The following is a 20,597-nucleotide window of genomic DNA, read 5'->3' on the forward strand; positions in this document are numbered from 1 at the left end:
TCCCAAGGAACTGTCAGCTCAATGAAATAAACTATCCGTTGACTCACTGACCACAACACTAAGTCAGGCCTCTGCTTGGTACAAACTATTTCCTGGGGAACAACAAGCTTTCCCCCTAAATCTACTTGCATTTCCCAATCACAAGCACCTTCTAGGTGGCCACACCCTTGCCTCCTCACTAACTTATCCTTTCTGTATTTCTCCCCCTCACGGACGGACTGAATGTTTCCTGTGTTTAGATAACCTATTTAAGTATGAATTTGAATTTGAATTTGTGCTCATTCAAAGGTAGTGTAATGAAGGACTGAATGACTTCAAACTGTTTAGTTATTTTGTTATACTGATTTCTTTGTTTCCCTTGCACAAAAGGGAGAATGAATGACCACCAAATAAACAACAGCAAAAAACAAAGCAAAACAAAAAAAACCCCCAAAAAAACAATAACAACTAAAAAAACATTTGTATCAGAGTTTCACAGTTGGTGGATCCCTTATACAATTGGAAAAATGCTGAGAATTAGCTAAATGGACCTATGTTACTTGCGATGTAGTTTAACAGAACGCTTGGTAAAATTTGCCTAATTATGTTGCATAATGTCAAGCTCACTGAAAACAACAGAGGCTGAATTAAAATGACCCTGTGACAGTTTTTCTTTTAGTTGTAGTGGTTGTAAAATCAGTTTATAAACTTCATATCTAAGCCCTGTCTTTAACTGACCAAACAGCAGTCGCAAAAGCTGAGCAAAAACACACACACATTTTTACAGGCTACAATGTGGTAGGCCTACATTGCACTTTAATACAATTTTGGATCTGGCTCTGCACTCTCTTGTGCCCTACACTGAGGTTGCCCATACATTACTTTTGTAGCAGTATGATTACGTCAATTCTAGGGTGGATTTTTCCCTTATATTTAAAAAAGTCCTCCCTCTATGAGTTTGCACCCCTGTTATATGTATTACAAATGTTTTGTCAAAAATCCTACTCATGCTTGCTTCTGCAAAACACTCTTGTGAAGTTAAAACCAGAACAGTACATATTAGATGATTTCTAAGAACACTGCAGGATTGTTTGAAATGATAAACCTCTGCAAAGTGTTGTATGAACAGAGCGAGCAAATTCATTCCCCCTAAAATTTGAGAGCTGATATGTAGCTTCCCCTCCCTTCTAATCACATCAAAATAAAAGCACATTTCTCATAAGCCTTATCCAACCACTTGTTTTCCTTCCTCACTAATGTCAAAATTAATGTGACAGTTAACTAATGTCAAAATGCTCCAAAAACAGTAACAACATGTTTCATCCTGTGTCTGTTTGAACAGGAACTCCTCCTAATGTGATGTTCATCGACTGTGAACCACTGTGTCCTCTGATGAATGAAGAGTGTACACTGCACCTGTGTATCAAAGACTTCTGTCCTGAGGACGTGTCAGTGACTTGGACTAAAGATGGAGAGACGGTTCTGTCCGGTGTCTTTAACACTCCCCCGAGCCTGAACATCAACGGCCTCTACTCCATGTTCAGTTTCCTCAAACTCACCCCCAGCAAGAAGGACCAGGGCTCCAAGTTCAGGTGCCAAGTGGTTCACAGCGCCCAGAGGGAGCCTGAGGAGAGACTCTTCACACTTCCTGCTGCAACACACAACCTACATGTGATAGACGGCTGCTGATGTCCTCACTGTGTAAACTCTTACATTTCAAGCTACAGTAGTTTGATTTGTGAAAGTTGGGATACAGATCGGAAGAGAGAAAACAGGTATTGGGACTGATGGTGGGCCCTCTAAAAACAGTATGTGGTTACTGCCTTTCATTGGTATGATCCAAGCAGCAACCACCGGGGCTAAAAACTCAAGCCAACATGGAAGTGCCACAAATTGCAGTTCTCTGAATGGACACTTGAGGCTGGCTCCAGAAGCGAGTCAGTCCCCACAGAAATAAACATGTTTACAGCCCAGAAAAACTGCTCTGGCTTCCACAGCTACTCTTAACATTCATGACAACTGTACAGAGCATTTAAAAAAACCCCTACTTGTTTACCATTTAATAAAGGCTTCAAGTTACACATAATTAAGGGCAGGCCACTAGATCCACTCCTTGCTTCTCCACAGCACCTCCCTCTTGTCCAAATATGGTCACTTCTGGCTCCAAAAAATTAGGATGGTGACGGCTCAAATGCCAAACTCGAGGCATCAAAACAGGAGTCCACAAATCAATGGGTGACGTCACAGTAGCTGGGTCCATTATTTTATACAGTCTATGGTATGATCAACCCGTTCTCATCCAAACTTGTCATATAACCCTGCTTTGTGAGTAGACCTTAACATCAAAAAAATGACGCGCTAGGTAGCAACCTGCATCAGTTTTGGAGGTTCACGGGCAGCGTCCCAATTGATGCTTCTTACATGCACAGTGTCTTTTTAAAATATATTTCCATTCTGCTCATAACTTGCATATAGTCTTTTCCTAAATCCACTTACGATGTAGGTAAAACACTTTGTTTTTAGGTTTATTTCATTAAGTTTAGGCATGGACATAATGTCACATCCAATGACATACGTCATGGGACGTACATCACTAGTGTACATCACTCTGCAGTCCCTCCACCTCACTCCCCACCACACGGAGATTACTCAACCTGTTCTCATTCCCAGCTCGTCAAATACCACTGTTTTGTCAGTGATCTCGGTGCCAGACAGCGATGCACAAAGGCACCCTTTGCAATGGTGTGATACACACTGGGTAGTGGCAGTTTGTAATGCCACCAGCAGTGACCATAGTATAAAGACTGAGAAAGACTTTCACCCAGAAGCCTGCTGTTTGTTTTCCGTGTAAAACCAAAAATCAGCGGAACTATTTTCATACCACCTTAGTGTGCTAGCATGTGTAGCATGCTATGCTACTGACATATGTTACATAACTTGTGTCATGTAACATTACATGATGTTAGTAACAACTGTACTTATTTTAAGCCAAACCATGTTTTCTTCTAAACCTAACCACGTGCTTTTGTTGTGTAAACCTAAGGAAATGAACAGGAAAAAAAAGTGCTTTACCGACTGATGGACACAGTGCATGTTACAAGTGTACATGTAGGGATGTTTTGACACTTGGTCCTTTTCAGCCCTCTAAGCGGACTTAGAGCGGTGACTCAGCATTTTTTTGGGCATATGTGAGCACTCCAAGAGAGCTCAGACCCCTCTGAAGCGAACCGAACTCAGACCACCTCAGGGGGTGGTTTGAGTTTGGTTTGCTGATCGGTGTGGTCCCCTTAACCTGTGCACTGTGAACACAAAGTGCTCTGGGTTCGCTTTGCTCTTTGCCATTTTATTTAGCCCTCTAGATCACATGCTATTAAACTGGGAAGTTTAATAGCATGGAAAGAACAGACAAAACCACGTTGGCCTGTAACGCTTGCAAGGACGCAGGATGAGGAGTAGTTTGGTCCATGAGAGATACTGCATATCTCTAGATGTGGAATGTAGGATACATTAAACCGCAACAGCCTACAGCACAGAGATGCAAAGGTTTTCCTCTAGTTTTAAGTTCATCTGAGAGTGAGGGCTTCATAACCGCACTGCAGTGCCACATCAAAGTAAAAACAAAACTACATCAATGTATATTATATATAGGCTATAGTGTGAACAGAAAGAGGACTGAGGCCCCATCAAAGCTGAAGCTGATCAGAAAGAGAACAGTCAGTTCTTTCAAATGAACTAACAATGTGAACACAAAAAGAACTGAGTCCCTTTTCTGGTGGTCCACTTTTTAGTGCACTTTAAGAAAACTGAGTTCAGTTTGTTTTAAAAGGACTATATGTGAAAATACCCTTAATTGACACATCATAATAATGATAATAATACATTTTATTTATAGAGCACTTTCCAAAGTACTCAAAGGTACTCCCTGAATGTCCAAAACTAAAACAGCTCATATAGAATACTGTAAATTTATTATGTTGATCTGTTCTGTATGACATCTATTGCACATCTGTCCGTCCTGGAAGAGGGATCCCTCCTCAGTTGCTCTTCCTGAGGTTTCTACCATTTTTTTCCCCCGTTAAAGGTTTTTTTGGGGAGTTTTTCCTTATCCGCTGTGAGGGTCCTAAGGACAGAGGGATGTTGTATGCTGTAAAGCCCTCTGAGGCAAATTGTGATTTGTGATATTGGGCTTTATAAATAAAATTGAATTGAATTGAATACCCGGAGTGTCATATTTTGACAAGTGGGTCTACTGAGAAAGTAACAGTAATTGATGAGTTGGGATGGGCAGCGCTGGGTCTAACCTGTGCAGCAGCAGCAACAGAAAGTAAGCTAATCCAGTCAGGGCAGGTTGGGACCATGTTGCAAAAGTTTTTGTTTTTTTTCTTGAATTTGTTTGTTGCACACTCCAGCCTTCATAAAGCCAGGATGGAATTGTAGGAAGAAGACATCTGATTGAATCAGGACAAGAGCTCAATGGTAAACCTGAATTTATTCTTTTACATTGTTTGCACAATTGATGGAAGTCACAACAGACTTTCAGTGTACAGACTTGGAGCCTTTCAACCAAACTGCCTTGCTAAATTCAACATTTACAGGCGACTCAAAAAAAAGTGTAAAACCAAGTATTGTTTGAGAATTTTCAGAACACAGACATTTCATATTAGTCGTGTTCAAAGGCTTATTACTGAACAATGCAGGGTTGTTTTTGGTTAAACTTGTAATTAAAGTAATTAAGTTATTTGTGGTTTATTGAATTGCTCCTAATTATATAACTACAGTATCTTTTCAGACTGTTTTATGTACGCATTACTTATTTCTCTGTATGCTTATGATCTTTGTATCACAGCTGTTTGTACAATCTGAATATGAGAAATCAGCCACTGCATTCTGTTTTGATGTGAAGTTATATTAGTAATATTTGAAAGGATACTTTGATAATGACCCTTTTACCATGCAACAATGATTATATTTACGTGTTGAAAATATACAGTGATATTCTAATAAACATGATGCAAGATGGATTTGCTTATTTATCTGAGTTTTTCACACTGAGTCTCTGCTGTGAAAATGGAGTCAAACTGAACATACATGACTTTAAATGAGTGTGAAAAGAAACTACAGAAGCATTGAAAACTAAGCCTGCTTATACCAACTACAGCAAATCACTTTAGTTTACAAGGCATTTGGTCAGTGTTTGTATCATATAAATCGTTTTTTTTTCTTCATATATATATAACATATTTAACCATTTAATATCCATTCCCTGACATTTCTAATAAAACAGCTTTTTTTTAATTACAAAAAGATGGCATTCTTTACAAATAAAATCATAATAAACATTAAAGATATTCCATCCTATTTGGAGTCATACAATGGTGAAAGAAAAACAATTAATAAGTCATAATGTTGATTGTATCCTGTCACTGTATGGATTTATTTTACAGCCTGAAACCATCACATCTCTAAAACTCCCTTACATTGAATATCTTAAATATTTGGCAGAAACTTAACTTGACTTAAAGTCATGTTAGTCGGCAGTAGTTCACTGCACTCATGTATTTCATAATACTCTTAATATATTCAATATATTAATGGATCTGAAACATGTTAGACACTTAAGGCATTAGAAGGCATAGCAGCAAACTACTGTGTGCAGTTCACAAACCAACATTAATATTGTAATACATTCATATTTTTAAGCAGTGAAAAAAAAAAATCTGTGTTTGACTACATCTGACTATTTGTTGTTGTTACAGCAGAGATACATTTAGATTGTTAAGAGTACACAATATGAAAATATGCTGCTGGTTTTATTTTGGACCTTGTGTTTGATAATAAATTTACACACACAAATGGAATGTTTTTCTTCATGGTGTTTTTGTGCTTTGGTAGAAAATGTAGGATTGTCCTTGGATGTCTCTTGAATGTATCCTGAATGAGCTGCTGCTAGGACTGGTATGAAATCACTACAGTAAATAGTAATACCAGTGCTTGAAACAGCTGTTATGGCACCTCTGAACCAGATCCGATTTTAATTTTAATAAATAATTAAACTAACTCCAGCTAAAAGTATAAAATGCGAGATTATTTTGAAAGGAAGATGTTGGCAACACAATCTGAATTTCTGTAGAGGAGGTTTGTGGAGGAGAGAGATGGAGCTGCTGATTAGCTGAAGTCTCGGTTGGTGAGGATCAAGGGAGCCACCAGGGTCCAGATGTACAGGGCTAAACACACCCAGCTGGAGGTGATCTTCACCCACACTGCTGGCCACTTGCTGGTTATGGTGTAGTCTGCATCAGGGCTGTCAAGAACAGAAAATAGGTCTTTCAGATATCGTTCATCTGCTCATAATGTTGAAAAAACATCTTTAAGTGACAACAAAATATTGTGTCAGAAATGAAGACAAAGCTCATTAGAGGACTAGAGGACATGTGTAAAATAACATCCACCACAACCTCACAGGAAAGTAAAAACAAACTAGTATTGCTGTGAGAACCAGTCAAGTTGCACTTCACATCCATGTCTATCCAGACTCATATGTAGCTATGACCGTAGACAATGCTTTTATTATGAATGGTGCTACAAAAAATATAGATATTCTAAAATGTGGATGCCTAATACACATCCTCAATCCGTCAGCACAGAAGATCTATACAATCAGCACAGTTTCAAGATTAGTGTCACCCATTTAGTCTCTGACCAAATGTCTCCTCTTCTGTTCCTGAGATATGACGTTGAGTAATTGCCAGAAAAGTGTTTTTGCAGAACATTATGATGTCACAGTGAAGTTGACCTTTGACGTTTTGACATAAATGTTATCACTTCATTATTTTATCCTATTACATGGTTGTGTGAAATTTTGTCAGAATTGGTGTATGACTATTGAGTGGCCAAAAACATGTTTTTTGAGGTCAGTGATCTTCGACCACCAAAATCTAATCAGGTAATTGCTTTGTCCTTGTGAGCCAAATTTTCAGAAATTCTCTCAAGGCTGTCTTTATTTCCCTAATCTTTTTATTTGCTTCTCTGCAGACATGAACAGTTCAATACAGCAGTACAAACCTAATAACAAACAGACTAATAACAAACAAACAGAAAACTGTAGAACGGGAAAAGAACCGCCCCCTACCCCCTTCCCACCAGCCCCGTGACATTGTAGGAGTACAGAGATAATAATCATTAATAATAGGTGAAATGGAAGAAGGACACATTAGACAATGCAAAAGGTACAGAAGATCATGAGGAAGAACAGTGAAAAAACCCTCTCTCCACCTCCAGCGGGCTCCACATAGGGAACATTCTCAGCATCAGGAATAATTGGTAAAGGCTGATAGGGTACTCCAGGACATGTCGTAGTGTAGCTGGCGTGTTCTGAGTTGGAGGGAGGCCGAACAAGGCCATCAGTGGATTAGGTACGAGAATTGTGTCCGAGTGTGTCAAACACCTTAGACCAAAAGTCAGTTAACCTGGGACATGTCCAAAACATGTATAAGTGGTCAGCTAGAGATTTCTTACATCTATTACACGTATCACTTCGATCGGGGTATATTCTAGCCAATTTGGCATTGGTGAAATGTACTCTGTGGAGCACCTTGCACCGTCTAGCATATAGTGATGAGGAGTGCACCAGGCCAAGAATATTGCTCCACTGGCTGTCAGAAATGTTAACACCCATGTCTTGTTCCCAGGAGTCTTTAAGACGTGTAGTGGGAGCTGGGTGTAGGGAGTCCATTTTTCCATAAATAATTGATATCAACTGTTTTTGAACAAAGGATGAGAAATTGATCAATTTGTGATTCAGGGGGACGACTGGGAAAAGTTTTTGCTATATTAAACAACAGGGAGGAAAGAGGGCAACCCTGGCGTTTGCTGCATTAAAGAGGGAATGGCAGTGAACGGATGCCATTAGTATGTACAGATAAAGACGAGGAAGCATATAACAGCTGAATCCAGGAGATATATTTTGAATCAAAACCAAATTTCTCTAAAATTAAAAAAACAGGTAGCCCCACTCCACCCTATCAAAAGCTTGCTATGCGTACTATGACTTCAGGAACACTGAAATGAAAAGGCCAGTCTCTTTTTTGTGTTTGGCTGACTTTGATGCCATCTTTCAGTCATATGTTGCCAGAGGTATAAATATCCCTGTTTGGCCACAAATAAAAATGGAATAACAGCATTCTAGAAAATCGGGAGCCAGACTCAATGTGTGTCTACTCCATCATACCCAACCGGAAGTTCCCCTCAAGGCCTTCTTGAGATTCTGCTTTCATGAGAATAAAACAGATGCAAGGTCACAGTAACCTTGACTTTTAGCCATCAAATTCTAATTAGTTCATCCTTGAGTCCAAGTGGACGTTTGTGCCAAATTTGAAGAAATTTTGTCTAGGCTTTCTTGAGATATCACATTCACGAGAATGGGACAGGTTCAAAGTGACCTTTGACCACTTTTGTCTAATTAGTTTATCCTTGAGTCCGAGTGGATGTTTGTGCCAAATTTGAAGAAATTCCCTTAAGGTGTTCTCAGGATACTGTGTTCATAAGAATGGGACAGACCTGATCTCAGTGATCTTGACCTCTGACCACCAAAATGTAATTAGTTCATCGTTGAGTCCAAGTTGACGTTTGTGCCAAATTTTAAGAAATTCTGTCAAGGCTTTCTTGAGATATCACATTCACAAGAATGGAACAAATGGACGCACATGCGTACAGACAGACAACCCAAAAACATAATGGCTTGGGCCACTGCTATCTTCTGCGCAGAGGCATGAAAAAGCTGTCTAGCAGCAGCAAATGGCAGCAGCTACGTAAGTTTGAAATATTTAGTGGTGTAGTTGTTAACAAAAATGAAACCATTTAAAATGGGGTTTTAGCATTGAGTGTCGTGTTTGTTGCCAGGTGCAGCAACACTGTCTTATTTGGTATTTTCCTTTAATACAAACTGTTTTAATACTGTGTTGGAAGGGGGGAGGACTGACCTGTACCAGTTAGTGAGAGTCATCATAATGTAGAGCGAGGCCAGGAAGAGCATGAAGTGGAAGAAGGAGTAACTGTACTGGACCATGTCTCGCTCATTGTCCTCCACCCGCCTGGGTCCTGTTGACTCCTCTGAGAGGTCAGGGCTGCTGCCGCCCTCAGCCAGGATGGCCGAGTCTTTGGAGGCCATGGTCAGCTTGTTTACCTGGCTGGTGCTGGACGAACGAATGCTGAGGGCAGAACAGAGATAAATGGATACTGTGTGTCCATTTAGAAATATGACAAACTGTGTGTGTTTTTTTTTATTAAATTGGCCCTGAAGTGGAAACCGCAACATCATATGAAAAAACAGACAACACAGAAAAGGCACATACATGTCTCACACTGATAGGTAATTACTTCATAACCTGAGACTGCATTTGTAAAGCTTCCCAGTACAAAGAGTTGCTCCCAGTGTTCTAAGAAAATTATGAGAAGTATGAATTTACCCTTAAGTTAAGCCTAGATCCTGGTACAGATAAAAGTTATTCACAAAGCATGTTAGCCCTTAGGAGAGCTCCTATGGGCTCATTTATGCTCAATGCAAGATATGGAAATGGAGACAGATGGAGCCTTCTGTCCATACTCTGCATTCATTCCGTCCGTATTTATACGTACGAAACAGAGCAGTAACAACGGTGATCATGGAAGCAGTATAGAGTAATTCAAGAGAGATATGACTGTAGGAGATGACAAAGAAATGTATATAATGGCAGAACGGAAAAAATAAGTAACACAGTGAAAAGAATTCTCGGTCCATATGTCTCGATGTATTTAATGGCTGCACAGACCACCCCCGTGCTACCTCCGTAAAAAGGCACAATATTGGACCTCCTCCACCATCACCTCGTTTGTGTGAATCTTCTGACTCTGCCATAAAGTGCCATCATAAAGGACACATGGCAGTATGAGGGCACCAACAATATTTGAAATGGACAAATCTATTTTTGTGCATAAAAGGAGTATAAATTAGCCTATTTAACGCTATGGATTAAATTGTGGAGGGTGTGGTGGCAGAAGTGAACAAATAAAGAGTGAAACGATCGAGTTGTCTTTCATGTTATTTAATAAAGTGATAAAACAGAATAATACGATTATAACAGAGTCAGCCTTATTTCGGCTGAAGGACAGAGCTTGCTGATAACTTCTATGAGAGCAGGAACAAAACACATACACAGATGAAATGTGTTCAAGGACAAAAAAACAAAATTCAACACAAGTGGCCAGCAGCATACAATTTTGTTCCAAGGGATTTGGTCAATATCTTTGGAGATATGATCACATCTCCCACCCAACACAATAGAGATTTAATGCCAGTAATGAAAGTAATCACCATTTTTTCCTTGTTGATATTATATATATATATATTTATTTATTGATAAATAAATTAAGTACTTAAATTACCAGCATGGTAAATAAATGTAAGCAAATAAATGTAACAACTATGTGATTGGCTTCTGCGCAAGTATAGCTGCATGCAAAAGTTTGGGCACCCCTGGTCAAAATTTGGTTTACTGTGAAAAGCTAAACAAGTAAAAGATGACCTGATTTCTAAAAGGCAAAAAGTTAAAGATTAAGCATTTTTTCAATATTTTAAGGAGGATTATTTAGCAAGATTATTTTTTTATTTATGTATTTTTATTAATGATGTTTAGGTCGGGGGACTGTGAGGGTCATAGCAGAACCTTCAGCTTACACCTCTTGAGGTAGTCTATTGTGGATTTCAAGGTCATCTCCAGCTTTTTTAAAGATAGTGTGTTGTTTGTTTCCAGAATTAGCTGTAATTTAACTGAATCTATTCTTTCCTCTACCTGTGAAATGTTCCCGGCTCCACTGGCTGCAACACAAGCTCAAAGCATGATCGAGCCACCCCTGTGTTTAACAGTTGGACAGGTGTTCTTTTTATGAAGTCCTAAAAGTTCTATTTGAACTTCATCAGTCCACAGGACTTGTTTCCAAAAAGCATCAGCTTGTTTAGATTTTCCTTTGCAAACTTATGACTCTGAATTTTGTGTTGAGGATGCAGGATAGGTTTTTTATGATGACTCTCCCATGAAGGTCACATTTGTACAGGTGTCGCTGCACAGTAGAACAGTGCACCACCACTCCAGAATATTTCTGCAGGTCCTTTGCAGTCAGGCAGGGGTTTTGATTTGCCTTTCTAACAATCCTACAAGCAGCTCTTTCTGAAAGTTTTCTTGGTTTTCCAGACGTTAACTTAACCTCCACGGTTCCTGTTAACTGACATTTCTTAATTACATCATGAACTGAGGAAACAGCTACCTGAAAACACTTTGCTATCATCTTATAGCCTTCTCCTGCTTTGTGGGCATCAGTTATTTTAGTTTTCAGAGTGCTAGGCAGCTGTTAAAAGGAGCCTATGGCTGCTGATTGTTGGGACAAGGTTTCAGGAGTCAGAGTATTAATAAAGCTTTGAAATTTGCAACACCTGACCTTTCCTAACAATGACTGTGAACAGGCCAGAGCCATAACAAGCTAATTAAGGTCTGAGACCCTGGTAAAAGTTGTCTAGAGCACAAATGTCTTGGGGTGGCCAAATTTTTGCATGGTGCTCCTTTCCTTTTTCACTCTAAAACTGTACAAAACAAAGAACAATACTGCAACCTTACATAAACGTTGAAAAGCATGTTTCATCTTTAACTTCATGAATTTGGAGTTCACTTCATATTCTACTCACTTAACTATTAACAGTAAAATAAATTTTGACCAGGGGTGCCCAAACTTTTGCATGCCACTATAGGCCTGTGTATCTAAATATTTTGTAGGCTACTTTAAAAGTATGGCTTACCATTTATTCAACAGAGATCATTAAATAAAAAAAGTATTTGTAATTACACCATGTCTTAATAGAGACTATATTATATATATTACCCCGTCTGTTTAAAAAGAATTCTGTTCATACTACCTACGTTTTACAAATATCCTCCACGAATTCAGCAGCATTTGATGTCTATGGCAGTCTTTAGCAGTCTCCCCTTTTCACAGAGATAGAAAAGTATACAGGCTATGTTACCTTTTTTAAAACACCAATGGGAGATCTCATTACCATAGATTCCCCTTTGATATTTGATATTGAAGGATTAAGGAGATACATGTGATGCTATGGACATGCTGATGTTTTCCTTCGACTCCTAAAAGAAAACAATCCCACTCTTGAAATCTTCCCACCACCTCTTGGTTCAATTGGGTCTGATCCAAAACTGTCGTTTCTGATGGACTTTAAACCGAGGACCTTTAGGAGGACCAAATAACACTGGGTCTAGCAGGAGCCCTTTGTTTGTCCGTGAAGTGGTGCAGCAATACTAAGTTTAACTGTTAAGTACAGTCGACATTTGATAACAGTGCTAACAAGAAGTTAGCAAAACATTAGTACGCCATTGTTGTTTCTGGCGGAAGCTGATCACACAAAGCAACAATAAACATGTGAACTGAGGAGATGATGTCATTTTGTCAGTTGTCCGCTAGCCAACCATAGCTAACTTGTTTGTCGATTGTTTGGTTTGTGATGTAATAGTTCAACTGGAAAAAGGTCCAATATTAACAAGCTAAAAGGAGGCATATCAACACCTGCTGTTGCGGAGTTGGACATACTTCGGTCAGTAAATGGATTCCCCTCCCATGCTTGTATACTGTGACAAGGACTGTAGTCCAATTAAATGGCCTAGTCGAGCTATAACTGTAACTCCAATTAACTGTGTGTAAATTCACGGATTGTTTCCCAAATGCTCCACTTTACATGTACACACCTGATGGTGCTCGTCTCTGTCCTCAGTCACTACAGTTGTGCCACTGTACGCTTACTTTTAGCATCCCATTCATCTGCTTGTGTTGTTTTCTATCCATTCCTGACGCTACTTGGTATGACAGCATGATTGGCGTTCACTCTCTGCAGAAGCACCTCCACTTCAAGTTTTTTAGCCTATGTCTGGAGTCTGGTCCTCCACCTTCTTAGACTTTCTCAACTTTGTTTTCTTCTTCAGTCTCCCTTTGTGCACACAGCCCTGCAGTCTCATGCCCTTTTATGGGGATTTGCAGGCGTAATGCTAATTAGGATCAGCTGACAAACACTGTCAACTTACGAGGATAATGGGATTTCATTATTATAAGAACACATCATGAATCTGACTTTTTTAAGGACTTTTCCCAAGAACAAATTTCCCAAGAAAAATCTTGTGAATCAGGTTCATTGTTTCTACTCTTACCCAGTGAACATACCTTGAGTAAAGGATGCACAGGACAAATATAGCAAGCCCCACTATACTTTGCGCATCCCACCACTGCAGGTACGGGGATGTCAGGACAGGTTCCTCTGGGCCGATGATTACCACTGCTGTCTGGTTTTCCATCTCCACAGGGGCCAGTGTTGGGGCTGCGATCTGCTGGATGATACTCAGTAGGCTGGGGTTACATTCTCGGTCTGAGGGGAGGAGACAAAGAAAAAGCACAATGTTTGAATGTACAGCTCAGTTTGTAAGTACAAATGGTTACAGAGATTTGGTCTCATTCATGAAATGTTGGTAAATCTGTGAGTAGATTTGCACATATAAAACCTTGGTACTAAAAACCTACACCTGATTCATAAACACCCCAGGAAACTCTGATTTGATCGTAGGCATGTGTATGTTCATGAATGCTAATCAATTCTGGCCTGAAAGGAGGTAACGGATACCGTTAAGTCCGTGTTCTCTGTTGAATCATCCAAGAATTTAACCAAAAAATGGTTTGATATGGCTGCCTATTGTGAACATTACAGAGCACAATACAAATTAAAATTGTAATTTCTAATAATGACAAGCAATATTTATGTGCATTCCTTATTGACACAAGCACTACAAGCAGTCAGAAGCAGTAAGATTTTGTTAGTACCTTAGTACCTACGAAAAGATCACAGCCCCTATCATATTGATAAATGCCGAAATACAGGTACATTTTCTTCTGCGAACAGTTTACACACAAATTAGTTTCATGAATGAGACCCACTGACTGATAGAAAATATGAGACCTCGTGCAGACTTGTTCCGGGCTTCACATGCCTTAAATACACGTTCTTGTGAAAAAATGACGTGAAAGCACATGACATGAAATTCATGAAAGTAGCTTGAAAATAATACTTAAACCATTCCAAATCAATAGCAATGCTTTGTGCGTGATGCACATTCTGTGGATGAATCTATTAACTACAAATTGTTGCGCTCCAACAAGCATAGCATACATCATGCATTTTTTTCACAGAACAACCAAAAGCATAACTAACAAAAGCAATCACTCATCATCACTCACTCATCATGACATAAACAGGATGGTAATTCTTTAAAATGATTACCACAATGCACAATGATGGCAGAGACAAAAACATTGTCCTGCTACTTGCTTGGAGCTCATGGATGGCTGTTATTTTTGCTAATTCAAAGCTGCAGCATTATTTCAGACAACTAATAAACATTCTCACCAGGCTCATTGGTCATAGCAGACCAGGTCAGAAACATGGTGTACAGGGTGATGATGGAGGACTGTAGAAGACCTGAACGTGTCTGAGACTCCTGGGGACACATACAGATACAAAAGTTTATAGCATGTTATTCCATGATAACAGAGCAAACTCTGTTAACTAATGAAAACCCTAAGTATGGAAAAAAGTATGGAATAAAGCCAGTAAGTGGATATATTGAAGTTATTTTGTATATAATGCCTCCAGTGTGTTCTGGGTCTGCCCTGGGGCCTCCTATCACTTGGACCTACCCAAAAAACCTCTAACAGGAGGGGTCCTGATCAGATGCCTGAACTACCCCAACTGACCCCTTTCAACATGAAGGAACAGCAGCTCTACTCCGATCTCCCTACGGATGTCTGAGCTCCTCACCCTATCTCACTAAGGCTGAGCCCAGCCACTCTACGGAGGAAACTGCATGTGATTAGCCACTGCAGCGCCTTGTCTGATGATGCTCGGCTAAAGTTGAGCCTGGTCCAACTTTGAACAATCCTGCATTTTCTTTTTGCCAGCACATCCTGCATTGGCACTCCCACTGTGCTGCTAGATGACCGAATAAATGAGATGGCTAAATTTTTTCAAGCAGGAAGCGACAGCAGGAAGTCATTCTGAACATGACCTGAAGGTAAGGTCACATTTTATTTCCATACAATACAATTTCCCCCACTTAGACCTTGAAAAAGAATGTGATGTTGTGTCTCTGATTCATGTAATAAAAAAGATATTAAGAGCAATCACAAACTGTAAACAGTGTGTGAGAGCGATGAAGGTGTAATCTAAACTCTCTTTTTTGACAACATATGTTCTGTATCATTACTTTTGTACTGTAATGTGTTCCCTACATGTATACTAAGGAATACAACACTGTACAGGTGTTCATGATATTATTTCCATTATTTGTATCTGTATATGATTTTCTTTTTTTTTTCTTTTTTTTTTCAAAGATATTTTCTGGGGCTTTTTAGCCTTTAATGGATAGGACAGACAAGCGTGAGGGGGGGAGAGAGAGAGGGAGTGACATGCAGAAAAAGTGCCAGAGGCTGGAGTTGAACCCGGTCCACTGTGGCAACAGCCTTGTACATGGGGCGCCTGCTCTACCACTAAGCCACCAGCTCCCCGACAGGTACAATTTTCTGTCCCGTACCTGTACTTTAGGCAGCACGGAGACAATAGAGGCCACAATGCAGAGCAACATGTTGAAGCTGATGAAGAACTTGTTGATGAAGCATCCATCAGGCTTGGTGTAGAAGACGAAGGACAGCACGACAGCAATAAATGACAGGGTGTAGTTGAGGATTGTGACTGTCAGCAAAGCTAAAAACAAAAGGGAGAAAAGGTAAATACCTGATACAAAAATAGCCCAAAACATTTGTAAAGAAGTATATAAGGAATCATAAGGAATCAATATATTTTACATTTGAAGTCTTACGTCCCCACACCCCAGTTTTGATTATTTATTTCAGCTGTGAGCAGTTTTTCATTGTGTTTTGCATTGTGGGAGTGTGGTGTCTATCAACACCACATTCAAAAATCAACCAATTCTAGTCTGCATGTGATGGATATGCTATACATGTATGAAAATGTATGTTACTAATGGTACCTCATAATGTTGTCAAAAATATTGATTTATTGATACATATCGATTCTGAATGTTTGCAACAGGTTCAATGCTCATTTTCCACAGTATCCAGTAGCGGTGTAACAATCCATCTATCTGGACTGATATATCGAACATAGATCCATATCATCTTTAGGTTACACCTTTATTTTTAAATTCTGTTTCACTGTCAAACAGCAGCCAGCAGTTGACAAGCCAAAAGGGAGATGATAAGGATGATGTTATTTACTCAGGAATAAATCAGCAGTGGAGAAATATTTTCGATTATGAAGGAAATACAGATCAACAGACAAAGCAAATGCTTTTATGTCTGTCATCATCTAATGGTGTTAGGAAGGCCAGTCTGTTATATTATTTTTTTTCGGCCTATTGATATATTATTTTGAGGCAATTAATATTTGTTCTTTGCAATGTCATGAAGGACAACCTCTTTTATATATTAACATAGTTTCATTTTGAGGTAGTTACAGCCTGCTGCACTGCCGTCTTGATTCTCCTGATCCTTGTTTTATTCTAATATGTGGGCAAATGAAAGGTTAACATTATTACTGTCAACTTACAATTACATGACAATGTGTCTCAGCTGATCTTGTAGGGCAGTGATTCCCAACTGGTTCAGCAATGGGGTCCAGATTTCTCCTTTGTCATTAGTTCAAGGTCCACATAATTTAATACATTCAGCATCATACTTGTGTTTGGCCATGTTATCGAGCTAGATTGCCATCTCTGTCAAGTAGCTGTCTGTTTACTCACTCTACAGCAGGAAACAGCACTTCAAAATAAAAGCTCTGCGCTGGAAATTCACTGTACTTAAAATTAAAGTGTGTTTTTTACAAACTTGACACATTTGTGAGTCACTTGCAGTCCATTCAGAATGGATCCGTGACCCACTTTTGGACTGGGACCCACCAGTTGGGTAATGCAAAATTAGTCAGGCTGGTTTCATGAACATTCATACATTTTCCTACAAAAAGTAGGATGCGCCACAATTTGTACATATCCCACGCAAAGATGAGCAAGTAATTTGCACAGAGGAGTAAAGAAGAAAGAGGCCTCTTGTTAGGAGGATGGTTGAGGTGGTGGATGGGTCACAAAACATAGGACTTTATTCCAGGAGACCAGTGTTTGGAACCGTGTGAGCTTTGCGTGAACTTAGGTCATTTTAAGGTACGTCCTCACCATGTTTCTTTTGATAAACCTAACCTCAATAACTTTACATTAAGGATGCAGTGTCATCTGTGGGGCACTGATTTGTAGGATATCATACAAACTGTTGTATGAGGATACACTGAAGGAGTAATGTAATGACCTTCTTTCTACAGGGCAGGGCATAATTAAGTGGTGCATTATTCTTTTATAAAAAGAAACAAGTAATGTGAAATACATCCCTTCTTTTGAGTGATGACTCCAACGCTACATGGTACACGCTCAAAACACAGTCAGTAGCTGTATACAGCATATAATTGTGCCACAGCTTGAGTCACCGACCTGCATACCAGCCCCTTGAGTTGCCAGTCTCCATGTTTCCCACCCAGGCCTCGTTCCAGGAGTGTGCGAAGTCCACCAGCAGCACCAGCTGGATCAGAATGAAAAAGAAAGCTCCACCAGAGCCCACGACAAACCACGCTGTAACAACACACACGCAGTTCATTTAATTACTCATCTATCATATCTTATCACAACTCTGTGTATAGTGGATGTCGTGATCTGAGATACCAAATTTTAAATAGATAAAGTTCTTACTGTAGGTAAAAGGCCCATCTGGAATATAAAAGGCACCAGTTGTTACTGCCACCAAAGCAGCAAACTTAAAGAACCAAAATCTGAAAACAGAAGTTAATATTTGATTAAACACTGGAGTGTAATAAAAACACATTTTACAGTTATATCAAGACCATATCTATCCAGTGAGCCTCAAAGTCAAACAATGTCCAAAGCAAAGCAAGAGGGTCATCTGAACAGAATTACACACCACAAGGTTTAACGTGGGACAAAAGACTGAGCTACTCAGTGATCAGCAGAGGAAGGATGTGGTTATGGTGTGCTTCATATCCCATACAGGAACTCCAAGAATGGATGACACCCACAATGTAAAGCCATCTAGCTTTCTTGTCTGTTCTTTAGCATAGCTAGGTTCATAATTTTTGGTGATGAAACATGTTTAGTATCATTTAAACTGACTGATAAATCAATGTGTTTTAATGACAATAACAGTTGCTTTTTTTATTGTGAGAGTGAAAGTGTGAAAAATGCCAGTGAGGTATTCCTAATGTTACCAAAATGTATTATTGATATTATATTTTCTACAGACAATCAGACTGGTATTTGTGGATAATCTTGAGCACTGATGCCATAAAGCAGGGGTCCTCAATAGGCCTCCTGTTTTATCCGGTTGACGTGAATTACACCGGGTGGAGCTCTTAAACCGGACCGAACCGGTTAAACTGGAAATTGGCACAAGCCTAGTCCTCAACAAGGCCAGAATTTTTTTAAGCAAACACTGTTCGGGCCAAGCAAAATATGGGTGAATCAACTTCCTGGACCCAACCTGGTTTATACTCCTGTGTTGAATAGACACTGTAGCTGTAGTGGCAATAAAGCCTCCACAAAATAGTTTTTTAAGTGTTAGCATGTTGATTTGTGGGGAAAACAAGTTTTAGTATGTAACAATTGTTTTGACGGTGAACCTTGTGAGTATTAATGGAGCCCAATTTTTAATGTTACTTTATTAAATGTTGCTATTGTCCCTGGCTTCATATGAGTAGGGGAAAAGGCTTTTGCTAATAACATTAGCATGTAATAGCAAGTATTTGTAAACAACACAGCGATTCCCTGGGGGCACCGCTGGAAGTGAAGGGCGTGAGCGATCGCCGAGGCCCCTGCACTTCCGTTAGTCGAAAAACTCCGGGCTGTGCCTCCGGAGGTAAAGGAAGACAAAAAAAAAAAGATGTTTTTTTTTTTTTTAGAGATGGATTTCCAGATTGTGGTTTCGTTGGTTTTGTGTTGTGCAACTTTAGACTGTGTGTGGTTCTGGCTTAGCTGCAATGACAGTCTGTTGTTACGCAGCAGCTCCTGCTTCCGCTCAGGGGTTGTGTATGTTACTATGCTACTGGGTTAGCTGCTAAAGAGAGTCTGTAGCTGTATGGTGGCTAGTTCTTGGCCTTAGTGTATTTTTATCCACCATTCTCTCTCGTCATCACCCTCATAATTCACAATGAAACTGAAGTGGCTCCAAACCCTAGACCTGTAGGCTAACAGGATCTTGTGTTTCTAGTCTGGTAATGGCGTTACTGGCTGTGTTGCAATGAGCTAGCTTGGCTTAATGTCCCAGCATGTCTCACTTGAGTAAAATGCAGACAGCACGTTGCCTGTTCCGTCATGTGGACTGCCTTGTTGAGCGCATTGGCACCGAGAATATTATATTAAACACTGTTTAAGCTGTATAATTTATTTTCCAAATGTATTAGGATAGTTCAATGTATTGTTCGGTTTGCAATGCGTACCAAACGGAAAGCCACGTACTGAACAATTTAATACGAATACATGTATTGTTACACCCCATCTACTCATTAGCTCTTGTTCTTGTTTGTAATAGGCACTGTATGAGGGACAAACACCTCTGACATTACAGTGCACATGTGGAGAGGACAAAGGAAGCCAAAGTTCTTTTTGTTTCAATCAACAGTAAAAAAAAAAAAAGTCTGTGATTTTTGAAAAACAAACAAAAAAATAAGCATTCCCGTTCCCCACATAAATGATAGTTAGAAAGAAACATTAAACGGGTGTGGTCAAAACCCACACTCCACTGCGACATGTCGGTTATGGAGTGCATGTGTTGACAGTGTTATTGCAGTACTTACCCACTGTGAATAGCAGCACGGGGGTCCCTGCTGTTCTTGATGTTAATCATAAGAATGGCAAACACCAGGAACCACATACTCATGCCAAAGCAGATGCGGTACACTGCCTTGTAGCCCACAAACATTTCACAGTTGACATCAGCCTGCAGGCCGGGGATAGAAGAGCCAGCCCCATCTTCACAGAAACCTGGGATCTACAGCAAAGGAAGTGGCATATTTGTTAACTTAACAAAGCATTTATAAACTGGGTCAAATGAGCAGGGGCTGAACTCCATATGATGATAAGTAGTGCTAGGTAATTAACCCAGTATTTAAAAAACAACATTGTGAACCTCAAACTGACTTTATATAAGTCAAGTCTGGTACCTGGTACCTGAATTTATACTACTGAAACACATTTTATAAGTAACAATCGAGCACCGCCAGTCAGGGTGTGCCTGTGTTCTTTGTCTGACTTCAATGAGAATAGAGTTAGGCCAATAAACAGTTCACCTCAAAATATAACAATAATAATAATAATAATTATAATAATAATAATATCAGAAAAATGACTCAGTTGTTGGAGAATCTGTGATTGAGGGCACAGGTGCAGAAGCTGATAAACAAAAAATAAAGA

At 39.5% G+C, this 20,597-nt stretch overlaps 1 protein-coding gene and 1 gene segment (V, D, J or C); one reads left to right on the plus strand and one right to left on the minus strand.

Annotated features, from left to right (window-relative positions):
* Positions 1 to 6,111, plus strand: part of LOC126385356 (tyrosine-protein phosphatase non-receptor type substrate 1-like) — a 15,902-nt gene extending 9,791 nt beyond the window's left edge. The window contains 1 exon segment of the C gene segment in view: positions 1,322 to 6,111. Within this exon segment, the coding sequence occupies positions 1,322 to 1,668 (347 nt within the window).
* Positions 4,450 to 20,597, minus strand: part of si:ch73-267c23.10 (serine incorporator 1) — a 25,804-nt gene continuing 9,656 nt past the window's right edge. Inside the window, exons 3-10 of the mRNA XM_050036938.1 lie at positions 19,982 to 20,175; positions 17,865 to 17,944; positions 17,610 to 17,747; positions 15,648 to 15,817; positions 14,465 to 14,555; positions 13,231 to 13,432; positions 8,958 to 9,185; positions 4,450 to 6,280 (exon numbers count right to left, since the gene is read on the minus strand). Of these exons, the coding sequence (XP_049892895.1) occupies positions 6,145 to 6,280; positions 8,958 to 9,185; positions 13,231 to 13,432; positions 14,465 to 14,555; positions 15,648 to 15,817; positions 17,610 to 17,747; positions 17,865 to 17,944; positions 19,982 to 20,175 (1,239 nt within the window). The 3' untranslated portion in view covers positions 4,450 to 6,144. The remainder of the gene's footprint in view (positions 6,281 to 8,957; positions 9,186 to 13,230; positions 13,433 to 14,464; positions 14,556 to 15,647; positions 15,818 to 17,609; positions 17,748 to 17,864; positions 17,945 to 19,981; positions 20,176 to 20,597) is intronic.

Source organism: Epinephelus moara, chromosome 24 (genome assembly GCF_006386435.1).
Source record: "Epinephelus moara isolate mb chromosome 24, YSFRI_EMoa_1.0, whole genome shotgun sequence".
NCBI classification, from domain to species: Eukaryota; Metazoa; Chordata; class Actinopteri; order Perciformes; family Serranidae; genus Epinephelus; species Epinephelus moara.